General features: G+C 40.7%; 1 protein-coding gene across 4 annotated transcripts in view; it reads right to left on the reverse strand.

The window, feature by feature from the left end:
• Positions 1-14,057, reverse strand: part of epha8 (eph receptor A8) — a 135,330-nt gene that overhangs the window by 47,142 nt on the left and 74,131 nt on the right. For all 4 annotated transcript variants that reach the window (XM_044174814.1, XM_044174804.1, XM_044174795.1 and 1 more), the window contains exon 6: positions 12,313-12,628. In XM_044174814.1, the coding sequence (XP_044030749.1) occupies positions 12,313-12,628 (316 nt within the window). The remainder of the gene's footprint in view (positions 1-12,312; positions 12,629-14,057) is intronic.

The following is a 14,057-nucleotide window of genomic DNA, read 5'->3' on the forward strand; positions in this document are numbered from 1 at the left end:
CACATCAGTTTAACTCAACAAGAAGTCAGGGCAGAAAATCATTTGAAGAAGTCCCGCAGTCCCTTCAGACGGAGGCTGCCAGCTTCTCAGTGATCTGCTATCATGTTGCCTGTCTCTTTACTGTCAGCACTAATAGCTTTTAGACACTGGACTGGGACATGGGTGGCTACTGCAGGCCAAAGGTGGCACACACTCAATCAATAATTTACCCAGCAGCTCTCGGCCTTTTGTGTGTGTGTTTTCATTCCTGAATTAAGCATTCATGTGGACTGCACATAAGAGGATTTGTTTGTGAGAGTGTGTCTTTGTGTAACTGGCAACATGGGTATGCAAGTGTGTGCAAGTGTGAGTGTTTGTGTGTCAGCAAAGTTGCTTTGAGTACTGATGTGTAGCCCTTTGCACCTGCTGTGGAGATAGGGCTTCGGCCAATCACAACAAAGATTGGAGGGAAGTTTGAGTGACACAACAGTGCTGTGTCTGGCTGAGATATGATTCATTCTGTTATCGCCCGCTCGCGCTCTCTCTCACACACATGCACGCTCACACACACACACACACACTTACACACTCAGTCATGATGGCTTAACAGCATTAAAATGTTTTATAATACCATCTCTCCTCATCCAATGGTTCTTTTTCTCTCTTCTCTTTCCTTTTCTCCTTTCCTCCTCTGCTCTCCTCTTTTCTCTCCTCTCTTCTATCCTCCTCCCCACACTGACCAATTAAATTCCTTGGTCATCCACCAATGAGGACCAACCAGACACACAAAAAGACTAATTAGTCTTGGCACAGTAACAACAAATCCCTCAGCAGTGACGCTCACACACTCTAACAGACAGATGTACACTGCTGACACGTTTAATGAGACCCACACATTTGGACACATTTGCGCATTAACACACACATTCCCAAATGCACAGCATGCGGCCACAGCAGCTGTGATAGCTGTTGTTTTGTGCTTTTGTAAAGTTTTTGTTTGGCCACATCAGTATGGTTACCTTATAACTGCATTATGTGTGTTTTGTGTGTACAGTATGAACATTTGCTTTGCCTCCAGTTTTGATTGTTGGCCCCTCCTTGATTGTTCGCACCTGTGTCTTGTTGTTTCACCTCCCTTTGTTCATTGTCGGATCATTGTGTTCCTGTCGTGTGTGTGTGCGTGTGTCGCTGGTCTGTGCATTCTCGTTGTACCTCATTCCTGTGTCCAGTTTCCCGGCATTTCTGGCCGTGACTTCTTTTGTATGGATTCTTTGTCTCCCTTGGATTGTGTCTGGATTCTGGACTTTGAACTTTGCCTGCTCCCTGTCAGATTTGTTTAGCCTTGTTGGACTCATTTCCTGGTTTCACCCACTGCCAGCCGGTAACCTGTTTTCCTTTACCCGGACCTGTATCTGCCTGTATCTGTCTGTAAGCTACATCACCCAATAAACACTGTAGTCATCCAGCTACCTCATCCTCATACCGCTTCCTGGTCGTCTGCATTTGGGTCCACATACTGCACCACTTACGACAATTCCAGTGTTATTATGAAGTTGATTATCCTAATTTAGCTTGAGACGTTTCAATTAGCCACTTGTCACTGTGCCACTCAGTGTGCTGTAGGCCTATTTGTCTGAGGTAAAGGATAATTCCAGTTTACTACAGCTTGAGTTTTATTTTCATAGTTCTGGCCATCATTTCTATCACTTAACATTGTATTCAATAAAATAATTTCTGAGATCTGGCAACACGCTGACATCCCTTCAACAAAGTCTGTCAGGGTGAACTTCCATTGGCGGCAGGGGCTTGTTTATGGTGAAAATAAAGGTTAGGCTCTAAGTAGGTTACACATTTGGACATTATAACACGTTAGGCTTTTTATCTCCCCCACCTCCCAAGAAACTCCCAAGTGACATTTGTGAGATTTTGGTTTTGACTGTTAGCTAGCTAGTTAGCCTGAAAATCCTGAGGGGTCCATACAAAAGAGACTTAATAACAAGAGATTTAAGCCGTATCTCTCGTCATGGGCAGCGTGAGATCACTGGCGAATAAAATGGACGAGCTAACGGCGTTAGCCCGGAGTTTGATGTGCTTCTCAGAGACATGGCTACACCAGGATATCCCAGATCACAACGTTTCTATTTTGATTAGGTGTATTATAGTGTATCATATTTCGATTTGCTTGCAGACTTATTTTTGTCTATTTCTATTCTATCAGTACTTCTTCTCCTGTGTGTCGTGACAGTGAGCAGCTGTAACAAAGTGTTTCCCCTCGGGGATCAATAAAGTATTTCTGATTCTGAAATCAATCAATCGTAGATCCCAACTCTGCTTGTCGCCATTTCTCTAGCTAGGCAGCTATGTAGCGAGATGACGGCTCAAATTTTTTATCCTGCCACCGAAGCTCTGATTGGTCAAATGTCTCTCCAACCAGCAGTGAAAGTCAAACTGAAAGCGAGGATGCCAAAAATGGATGTTTACAATGAACAATTTTACGGTTTGCCTTTGTTTTATTTTCCAAATACATTTTGTCTGATCCTCAGGAAAAAAAAAGTTCAACCTGTCTGATCATCAGACTGCTTGCGTATATTTCCCTGCCAGATTTCTCTCTAGTGATTTGGGGCATTCCCAGATCTCAGCAATTACTTTGCTGAGTCCAGTGTTTTCATAACCAACAGAAGTGGTGGCCAAAACTACAAAAAAAGACCCAAGTTGCAATAAAACCCAATTTTCCTGTAAGAGAAAAAATGATGACCTTCTTCAGAGTTCAGATGATTTTGGTACAAATTTCAGGTGAAATGGAATTAGAGGATTCAAACTGTATGTGAGTTTGTGTCCCTCAGTATAAAGTCATATCTGCGTGTGAATGCTTGCTCTCACACTGGACAGCTTTCCTGCCCCAAGGCTGTGAGTGTGGGTGTGTTTCTGGTGCCTCTGTGTCATTTGCATCCAAACAGTAACAATGTTGTTGATCAGCAGTTGTTTACAAACCGCAAGGAGGATGGAACTAATTTGATCGCTTCGTATTCCCCCGTCTCTCCCTCTCTGGAGACGGTTTCAATTTGAGATCCTTATTCGTTCTCAATAGCAGGCCGCCACAAGTTGATTCTGACAGCAATTATGAATATCATGTTCCACTCAAGTGGTCGTGAGCCGAGGCATAATGAAGTTCTCACCAAATCATCTGTTCCCCAAATCACTTAACTGCATCTTCATTAGAAACTTTGCAGCCTGGAGGAAATCACAGTGGGACTCGTCTGAAAGACGTAGCAGCTACGTACATGCCAAAGAATTAGATTTATGGGCTTAATTTCACCTACGTTACTGAAATCGCAAGGCTTATAAATACAGCTGTCTGTACAGGGTGTTTCATGATGGATTGCATTGTTTCAGCAGATACTAATATTTTTTATATATCGAAATCAGTGTTGATTGATAGTAGACATTTTCTACATTGATTGTCTGATTTGTCCATTTTAGTGTTAACACGACTGGAATAGCTTCTAAAACAACACTTCCTCCTGATCATCTCACCAAGTATTGTGAATATCCATTTCAACTGCTTTCATCTCATACACTTCCTACACTCATACACTTTCAAAACTTTCAACAGCTTTCAGGTTACACTTCAAATAACATCCAAACTCCTTTTAATGCTTACAATTCAACTGCCTTTAAACCCTTTCAGTGGTTCAACTTCAGCTGACACTTCAACTGCTCTCAATGCTTATTCATCAAATGACATTTCAACTGCTTTCATGGCTTTGACATTGACTGACAGTTCACCTGTTTTCAGATCTTACTCTCCAACTGTTAGTTTAACTTCTTTCAGTGTTTATTGCACTATGCACTATTACTTTATACCGTATTATCATCATCGACCGGTAAACCCACTTTGTACTTCATTATATTTTTGCTTAGTACTTCTATTCCTGTGAGCACTGTAACAAAAGAGTTCAATAAAGATCAATAAAGTATTTCTGATTCTGAGTGTACAGTATATACAGACTGACAACTCAACTGTCTACACTTGAAACTAAAATTTCAAAAATGAAATGCCTTCAGTGCTTCAACCTCAACTGACAATTCATCTGCTTCAAGTGCTACAACTCAAACTGGAACTTCCATGTAACATCTTACATGCAAACAATAAACATTTTAAGGCATTTTAATTTATAGTGTTTGAATGTGCAATTTTTAGCACATGTGAGCATACTTACATTTTCCTCAGAAAATGTTGCTTTTTCCAGTCTGTCTATTTTTTGGATAGTTATTTGACTGTTTAGTCTATAAAATGTCAGAAAATTGTGAAAAATATCCATCACAATTTCCCAGAGGCCAGGTGATGTCTACAAGTTGCTTCTTTTGTTTGACCAACAGTCCAATTTCAAAACTTTGCAATTTCCAATCCTACAAAACATAAAAAGGCAGCAAATACCAGTGAATGTTTTGCATTTTTGCTTGAAAAATTACTACAATTAAATGTTTATTGAAATAGCTGTCGATTAATTTTCTGTTACTTCACTAATTGATTAATTAACTTTTCAGCAGTAGTTTAGATGTTCTGGCTATATTAGCTCTTTCAATATCCATATCAGAATTTACATACATCATAACAGATGAATTAAAAGATTAAATGTTTTTATTATTTTATTAAACATTTCCAGAACATTTTTAACTGTTTTCAAGAAGACATTGAATCTTTTTAAGGGTGGACAACATTATCTAATATCCAATATTTAATAAAAATAACAATATTGGTCTGATAACCTTTAACCATATACAGTACATAAGGAAGCCATTAAACTGGTCTAACCCCTTTTTCACAGATGAGTGTCAGCTGTTTTCACCTGTACAGACCTAAGGACCCTGGGCCAATGAGGGTGCTCTGCCCTGTCAGAGATGGCCATGCACAGCTCTGTCTCTGGAGATTCAATGACCTGTGTGTGTGTGTGTGTGTGTGTGTGTGTGTGTGTGTGTGTGTGTGTGTGTGTGTGTGTGTGTGTGTGTGTGTGTGTCCACCTCTGCATACGTGCATCATCTGTTTGAAGTGGAAAATACCAAAAGTGAGGAGGTGTGACAGCAGAGAGGAGGGAGATGCTGACAGGCCAGAGAAAGGACAAAGCGCTCAGCTCCTCTGTGTGTGTGATGAAATAAATATATAATAGAGGAATATTAAATCCTCCTTGTCGCCGACTGCTGTCTTCCTCTGATAATTCTCTACGGTGCCACACTGACAGATAATGATCACATTACTGTAGGTGGCGGAAAAATATTTTTACTAATGTTGTGATAGTTTCAGCTATATTGCCCAGCCCTAATACAGTGGCATCCAAAAATGCCAGAACCCTGGATTAAAAATATATACTATAGTCAAAATACTGTGGAGCACAAGAGAATCCTTTCAGATTCAAATGTTATCAGACATTAGAAATTTCCTTTGTACAGTTGGCTCTGACTGACATAGCAATTTCCTAAATCTCATCATTTGCTCTGGTCATGGTTTTATCTCTGCAAAGGGATCAACTGAATTAGTTTTGCCTGATACCTTTTTGTTTGTCTGTAAAAATGTACAATTTTCTCAACAAAGAAAGGCCATATTAATGTGGATACTGACCATAATGAAAACATTTGTGCTTAAATGTAACGCTTTACAGTATAGGTAAATACTTTGGGTATTATTTATGTTTAAAATCAGAAAATGAATACATTTATTATTAGTTCACTAATATAACCATTTGCTCATCTATCTGCATTCACTGATAAAATTCTTCTTAATTTCTCCAATTTTAACATGAATACGTGATTAATTTTAAACAAACAAGTTTATCCCCTCAAACCTCAAACCTCACTGACCTGGTGTGGTGTTTCAGTCAACACGAACTTATGTTGTGCAGCAAAACTTTGTTTTAATCCATTTTGAGTTCATTTTAAAGGGCCTGAAAACCCATGTTCTCAGTAAGCTTCTTATTCTGAGTGATAATGTCTTAGATGAACACAAATTTCTTTATCAAAATTACAACATTTTTAGTTATCTTAGTGAGAGATTTTCTGTATGTGGTGTTTTGTCCAAGCTCTTTGCACTGGTTTTAAGTGGCTTGGTTGGAAAAATGTGATGTCCTGTATATTAGGATTTAGCAACAGTTAAATAAAAATGTGACTGTTGGGTTGTTTGCTTATGTTGCCAGGCCACCGTCAATCGAATCTGATCAAACCACAGCCACACAGTCCTGATGGAGCACATTTGCTGATGTTTTGAATGTAAAACTTTAATACAACTTTAAAACAACTAAGGGTATTCATTTCTGAACTTTAATTTTGATTGTTGCTTAATTAGTCATAAGTATTATGATGACTATAATTCAGAAGGATTTAAAAAGTTTCCAGTGTCCTTAAATTCTGGTACACAAAACATCTATATTTCGATTTGATGGAATGGTACAGCATAAAAATCATTGGGTTTGAATATTTTACTCAGTGTAATTGGCTGCATATACCTTCAATAAAGATGTGATATAAAGATATATATATATATATATATATATATATATATATATATATATATATATATATATATATATATATATATATATATATATATATATGATACTGTCAGACAGTGTGGAATGACGAGTTTAACCTTAAAGGTACTTTAGGGGAAATATAAGGGGAAACTGTATGTTAAGGGGTTAGTGTAATTGTTTTAGATGTAATAGTTCCAGTAAGTGTGTGAATTTCTATTCTAGTAGCTGGATTATGTCATTTCCTACAAACTCAACCATAAATCACATGAAAGAATCAGAGGCACAGTGCAGTTCACAGAGTAGGAGGACAGCCTGTGGTCCATTGACTGAGCAAAGGACTGAGCTAACCCAGATGTGTGAGTACGCACCAACCCCTCTCTCCTTGGCATGTGTGTGTGTGTGTGTGTGTGTCAGGCTTGGATGGGCCAGCTGAGCTGAGTAGATGTGACCAGCCTAAGTGTGTGTGTCTCATATCAGTGTGTCCTCGATCGCTCTCACTGTATGGGGCACTTTAGTCCATTCTTCACTGGCACCGGGAGGCACGCATACACACAGAGACACACATACACACACGTACAGATACAGTACACACCTGCACACATGTATGCACAACTATACACACACACACACACAGACTCAGTGTTTTGATGTAAACTCAAGTGGACGAGGGGTCCAGTCAACCACTCCACCAGTCTTTCTTCCTCTTTTCTCCTTCGTTTTTTATTGCCCTGTGACACTTTTAACGGCATGTCACGCAACCCTGTGCTCACACACACACACACACACCACCATGCCGTGCTCTCAGCCAAAGCTCTGCACCTTTGTCAGGGGAGAACCACTTAAGAACGCTCATATACACACACATATTCACGCACATTCATGTCTGATTTCTCTCTCTCTCTGCACACACACATACGAGCCTTCACCACTTAAGCCGTCTTCCTTTCACCATCTCGTGCCCTCCCCTCCTGTCTGTGTCTTGTCTGGTCTCGTGTGTGCGTGACTGTGGCTGGCTTTGGCGAGGGTGAATTAGCACGGCGACCCAGTTTGGTGCCAGAAGAGACAAGACGTCAGTGGAGGATATATTGAAGAGCTCTTTTTTCCCCTTCCAGTGCAAATCCACTTTGTGCTCTGGCTGCCGTGATGTAATGGTAAATAAAATACGGGGTAAAAACATCACCTCCAGCTGAGGATTATCATAAAACATATTAATTTTATTTTTAGATGCTTTTATGCTTTTTTCTCCCTTAAAGGATTGTATCTTTATAACCTCAGATTACTTACATCAGTGTGTTACATTCAAATCAGCATTAAAATGTGTATTAAATCAGTTCCATAAACACTGACTTGGGGTGATTTTTCCTTCCACCCTCTTCTCTGCTTTCTTTATGGGCTGTTTTGCATTTCTGTGCTGATGCTAATTGGCTGCAACTAATTATAGAAAGTCTGTAAGTGGCCCTCTGAACCGGACACACAAACATACACACACACGCACATAAACTCCTCTTCCTACGCTTTTCAACAGGTTTTGACAAGGAGCTCTCACTGTGTCGAACCAAGAGGGTGTTTGCCACTGGCCTTGAATTGGTAAGACACAACAGAGATTTGTGAGTGTGTGTGTGTTTGTGTGTGTGTGTAAGTGTGGGAAGGAGGAAGAGGGGGAAAAGGAGGACGAGGGGGAGGAGGGGGATGCAAGCAAACCGGTGTTGCGTGTCTCGTTCGGTTCGTTTAGCTGACAAACTGCTTTTAGCGTTTAATTATCCATCGCTCTGTGATTAATAGGTTTTAATTACTGTAACCCATGGCAACCTGAAATATGCACAGGTCTCTGCACGAGGTCAGCCTATCAAATCCCCATGAAAAAATCAGAAAAGTCAAAAACAAACAGAAGGTGGTTTTTTTAAAAAAACAAGCGAGGATCAATCTTTGCATCTCAAATGTCTCACTTATTATTCATCAGCAATGGCTGAATGAGAAAACAAACTTCAGCTTAGACAGACACGCAGCTACTTTCTCAGTATTTACCTACTTGAGAAAAGTGTTAGACCTCAGAAAAAGCTTTTGACCAGACCTTGAAATTCTTCACTTCATTTATTCTTTTGCATGATCCATTGCCAGAGCTTCAAACAGACTTTTTGATTCACTAAAAAGGTTAGAACCTTTCCAAATTCATGTGTTGCTTCGAAGGCTTTTTACATTCTACAGACATTTCTGCTGATGCTCTGAGCTCAGAGGAAACTTTTAGATAGTTAAATAAATCGGCAAATCTTATGCTTAAATGGTTTTGTTGAGAAAATATTTTCCTAAGTAGAAAAGAGGGTGGTAGACTTGATAAAAGCAACCACTATGTTCCAGCATCTTCAGCAGAATAGATCTATCTTTGGTTGCATTCGTACCTGTAATTCAGTTCACCTGGTCTGGACCAAAGAAAAAATGTATCCATTGCTTCCCTTTACTTCTGGACCAGTAAATGTTCACACTGGATTTTACAAATGAAAGTCACTGGAAGTCATACGGACTCACAGGTAAAGTCATATGGACTCACAGGTAAAGTCATATGGACTCACAGGTAAAGTCATATGGACTCACAGGTAAAGTCACTGGACAGTTTTGGTGATACTGTACCTCTCGGGTCGTATGTTTTTGTGCATAAAAGTCACAGAAAAAATATTTTTTTCTGTGACTAAATAGGGGTGTACTGAATACAAATACATTCTGTATTCTGATATGCACAGATAATGTCCTCTGAACAGATTTTTTGTTAATAGCTTTCTCATTTTCTATCACAGATACTTCAGACCAACTTTAGATTCATTAGGGCCACCTCCCATTATATACACAACCTCCAGTTGTTAAAGAGTGCAATTCTGACCAACCTCCTTTTCTATTTCCACTTTTAATTTCCACCCAGACCATTAACAGTAACACAGCTTTTATTTAGATACAGACAGTTGCCTTGCGTTACACCGCTAGTGTTAACTACTTAATGGTGCCATTTTTGACTGGTCTCTCTGTAAATGAGATCATCTCAAGATACTTTCCGAAATAAAATCATCAGCACTATGTGGACCCATAAGGAAAGATTTCATTCTGACAGCATGTGCACTTTACTGTGCCTTTTGCATTCATTTATCTTTTCTGATAAATAGGACATTATGAGCATTAATAAGTTGAGGAGACACATTACAACTGTTGAGCTTATGAAAATCATTTGGGGGTGACAACTGATCGGACCAAGTTGGACCAGGTCTGTACCAGACAGGATTTTGGGCATTTTATGCCTTTATTCAAGAGTGTAGAGATGTGTTATAGTTAGCCTCTATTCCCCCCGATCCCTGTGTGCTCTAGTGTGCTTTTCCTCTCCTTGTGTTTCCCTCTTCATTGCTGTGTGTGTGTGTGTGTGTGTGTGTGTGTGTGTGTGTGTGTGTTCTGGTCTGGCTTCCTGGTCTCCGGCCTGCTGCTGATCACCGGCACAGCTGACATCAATCATTCATCAGTCTCCACAGCATATCTACCAGGCTCTCCCACACTACCAGCGCCAGATCGTCTCCGTGCACTTGTACGAAACCGACGTTACGGCTCCAACCTTGACCAAGTTAAGTGAATAGTACGCTCTAGTTTTTGCCTCTTTGTAACTTTGTCTGTTTCTGTCACAGAGCTATTCTCTGCCGGTGATCTCAGCCACAGTCTCCCCTCGGATCTCTGCAAGACTGTTTCTTGTACCAACTGCCACGCTACACTAGCCAGCTGCCTTGCCTGCTCTGTCAACCTCACCACTTGAGCCTGCTGCCTCTCAGGTCCAACCTACTCCGCCCCACGGATCAGCTGCCTGGTCGGTTCAGCACGTCCCACTACACCAGCCAGTCCAGAGCCTGCTTCCCCCGTCTCCGTCCGGAACGTCGCCGCTACATCCACGACCCGGACCGGTCACGTCCTCTGAGTCTACAGGGAACTACGCCAGACTGCCGCACAGTTATTATTACAGTAAAAATAAACTGTTACTAATTAAACCCAGTTCTACTCCGTTGTGTTCTGCATGTGGGGTTCTTTGATCGTGCACTACAACAAGATGAGCAGAAATGAGGGGAGATGGAGATGGGGAATGACAGTCCCTTGCTGGACACAAACTGCAGACGTTGTAGTTGCAGTGTGTGTTGTGTCGAGGTCAGAAAAACCTCTCTCCGAGTTGGTTGATGAGAAGGGATCCACACGAGACCTACAATTGTCTTTTAACTAGTATTTATAATCCTCACAATTATTACAAACATTACAAACAATCTAACAATACAGACAAATACAGATAAATACAGATATATATCTGGAGACACAGCACAGAGACCTCTCCAGGCGATCTCCCCGCTATGTCTTAAGCAGCAATACAAAAGTGGTTGGTTATATGTCCTCTTGGTACACAATGCTATGTAAATGCCTAAGTTCACACTTCCCATTCCTCTTGATCTTCACCGGCCGCTGCATTCCATTCTCAGGTGTGATCAGAGCGGCTGGTCAGTAAGGAAATGCGAGTCACCCCCATGCATTGATCAAGCAACTCATCTCAACAGGGTGCCGACTCCGGCCTGCCAACACATGTGCATACATTCCTTCCCACTCTTTGTCAACCCCAATCACCTCTGTATGTCACCATGGGATTATCATATCCACTGTACCTTCCCCCACTTTCTTGTATCTAACTGTTAATTAGATTGCAGTCTATGGTGCAGAACAGCTGCTGACCTGAGATGTTACATTAGTTAGACTTGTACAGAGGCAAACATCTTACATACAAGGTGTACGTAGCACAAACTATCAATCCTACTAACACAGCCCAAGTTTTCATATTTGACAGTTGTTTAATGATTGTAATTGTTTGCCTTCCGATCCTGTCGCTACCCGCTGTTCTCATTAAGAATATTTCAGACATGTTTGATGGAACTGGAATCAGGATCGTTGACATCACAAAAAAACAAAACTGTTCGTAAATGGCAAACTGTGCTGTAAGTGAGACAGTAGCTATAACTTTATAATTCACTTTTATTCGGGCCAAATGAAATGATTGGCTGGCCTACCTGCCTGCACGCACTCGTGCATGAAAATGTGTTTTGGGGGAGTGGCTTTAGAGGGAGGGGGTGGGATTTTTTTCGGTTGGAAACTTTCAAAATCTAGGTGTGTCTTGCTAGTTTTTCCAATGTTACCTACCCTAGCTTTAACTGTCATAAATTATAACAGCTAGAAACAGGATGAAAAGGAGGTGCCTTGTACCAAAATATTATGGTGAGGAGAGTGTGGGTTGGGCGATAGTAACTGTTTGGTCTCTACATTTCACTCACTTTTTAATGAGGACCTGCCAAAATACATGGAGCTCAGAGGTACAACACATTTTTGTTTTAACGCCTTTTCACTTATGATAGATCAGGGAAAATCCCCTCACTGACTGCATACCATGGTTACTAAATGATCATGCAAGATTACTTAGATATTTGTATATAGTTTATATACATATAACTTAGGAAATCACTTCCTTGACATTTCCCACAATCAGCTCATGGACTGGGTTCACTAAATTGCAGTTTAGCTTTTGTATTCAAGTCACATGTACTATCACACAATCCTGTTATTGGTCTTCTTTGCTTTCCTACCACAAACAAACCACACCGGACTTTGCTTGTCTTGGTGTGGTTTGTTGGTCGGCACCAGTTAGAACCAGTGTTCACAACAGCCTAAACGAACCACACCAAACCGGCAAACATACAATAAATCATTTGAACTGCACCAAACAGGTTAGGTATGAAGGCACCCCGAGCCAACTTACCCACGCAGGAGTCTCTGTGTTCTTCAAATCCGGCGGAGCACACACACCTCCCAATGGGCACCAACCACTCCCCCTCAGCGCTGCAGTACATCTTGGGCGTGTCCCTCTCCTCGGCGTGATCCACACACTGACCCCTGACCTCCACCAGAGAGGACGAGTCGGCGCCCGTCACCACATCAGTGAACACCGCCAGATTACGGCTCACACCCACGCAGCGTTTGTAGTACACCCGCACAGAGGTGAGCGCGATGCAGGCGCCGATGTCCTGGAAGGCCAGGTAGAAGCCTCGTCTGTTCAAAGGACCCACACCTCGCACCTGGGAGAAGAGGAGAACGGTTTGACACTCCCATCTCACACACTTCATGTCATCATGACCCATCATGAGTGTTGACAATCCGTTTTTGACAATGACAACAAATATTTTTATATATATATATATATATATATATATATAATTATGAGTGTGGCATTGAAATTGAACATTTAACAGTCTTTCCACAAAATCCTTTTTTATCGGACTTTTTAATAACTTTTGAACTCCTATTACTGGACTACATGCCATTAGACAAACATTACTACATTAGATGTCTGTCTAATAATGTTGTAGCTAAATTTAAGGAAGTGATTCCATCTGCATTTAATTCTATGCTATGTCTCAATATAACAGAGGACTCCTATGCTATTTTCTGTCCCTCTCAAATTGACCATCTTGTTGATAGCGCTGCAGGCTCACTGCGAACGACACTCGATTCTATGGCTCCTCTAAAAAAGAAGATAATAAAACAAAGACGGTTAGCTCCATGGTATAACCCCAAAACCCGAAAATTATAGCAAACATTCGAAAATTCGAAATGGAAATGGCGTTCCACCAATCTGGAAGAAGTAGTGGTAACAACTTCATGAGCTCCTTTAATGCTACAATTTTAATTAGTAGAGACACAATTCATCATCTCCTACCCTTAACTGGTACCAATGTATCTTCAGACACAGGAACCTTAGAAACAGCTGTAACCCTGATTTATAATTCACTTCAATTCAATTCAATTGAGCTTTCTTGGCATGGGAAAAAGATGTTAACATTGCCAAAGCATGTGTGAAACAAAAACAGAAAAAATGTGTTATTAGAATATATACAGATAAGACGGTGTAGTCCCTCATTCGTCCAGGAGTGTTCTATCATAGAAAAGGTTTCAGTCATAGTCATCTGGACACTGTTTTCAGAATCAAGACGTTTCGGCTCCCATCCGGAAGTCATTCTTAATTGTGAAAATGACTGGCCAAATAGAGTTGAAATCTTTCTTGAAGTCAATAAAACAAGTGAATATCTTACCATTTTTTGTTTAGAGTACATGTTTCTTAATTAAAGTGTGAAGGGTGTATACATGGTCAGTGGTGCAGTGTTTTGGGATAAAGCCAATTTGATTTTTATTCAAGATGGAGTGCTCTTCAAGGAAATCTAGTATTCTTTTATTTAGAATACTACAGAATAGTTTACCTAGACGACTGCTGACACAGATGCAACGGTAGTTACTAGGGTCTGATTGGTCCCCTCTCTTGATTGGGGAAAATGAGCCCTTTGCACCAGATGTCAGGAAAATATCCTGACTGTAGTACGATATTGAGCAACTTCAAAACTGCACCCTGCATCTCTGGGGCGCTGCGTTTGAGCATTTCGTTTTTTAATGCTGTCTGGACTACAAGCTTTTCTTGGCTGGAGAGACTTTATCTGTGTTGTCAATTCTTCC

Source organism: Siniperca chuatsi, linkage group LG2, assembly GCF_020085105.1.
Source record: "Siniperca chuatsi isolate FFG_IHB_CAS linkage group LG2, ASM2008510v1, whole genome shotgun sequence".
NCBI lineage: Eukaryota > Metazoa > Chordata > Actinopteri > Centrarchiformes > Sinipercidae > Siniperca > Siniperca chuatsi.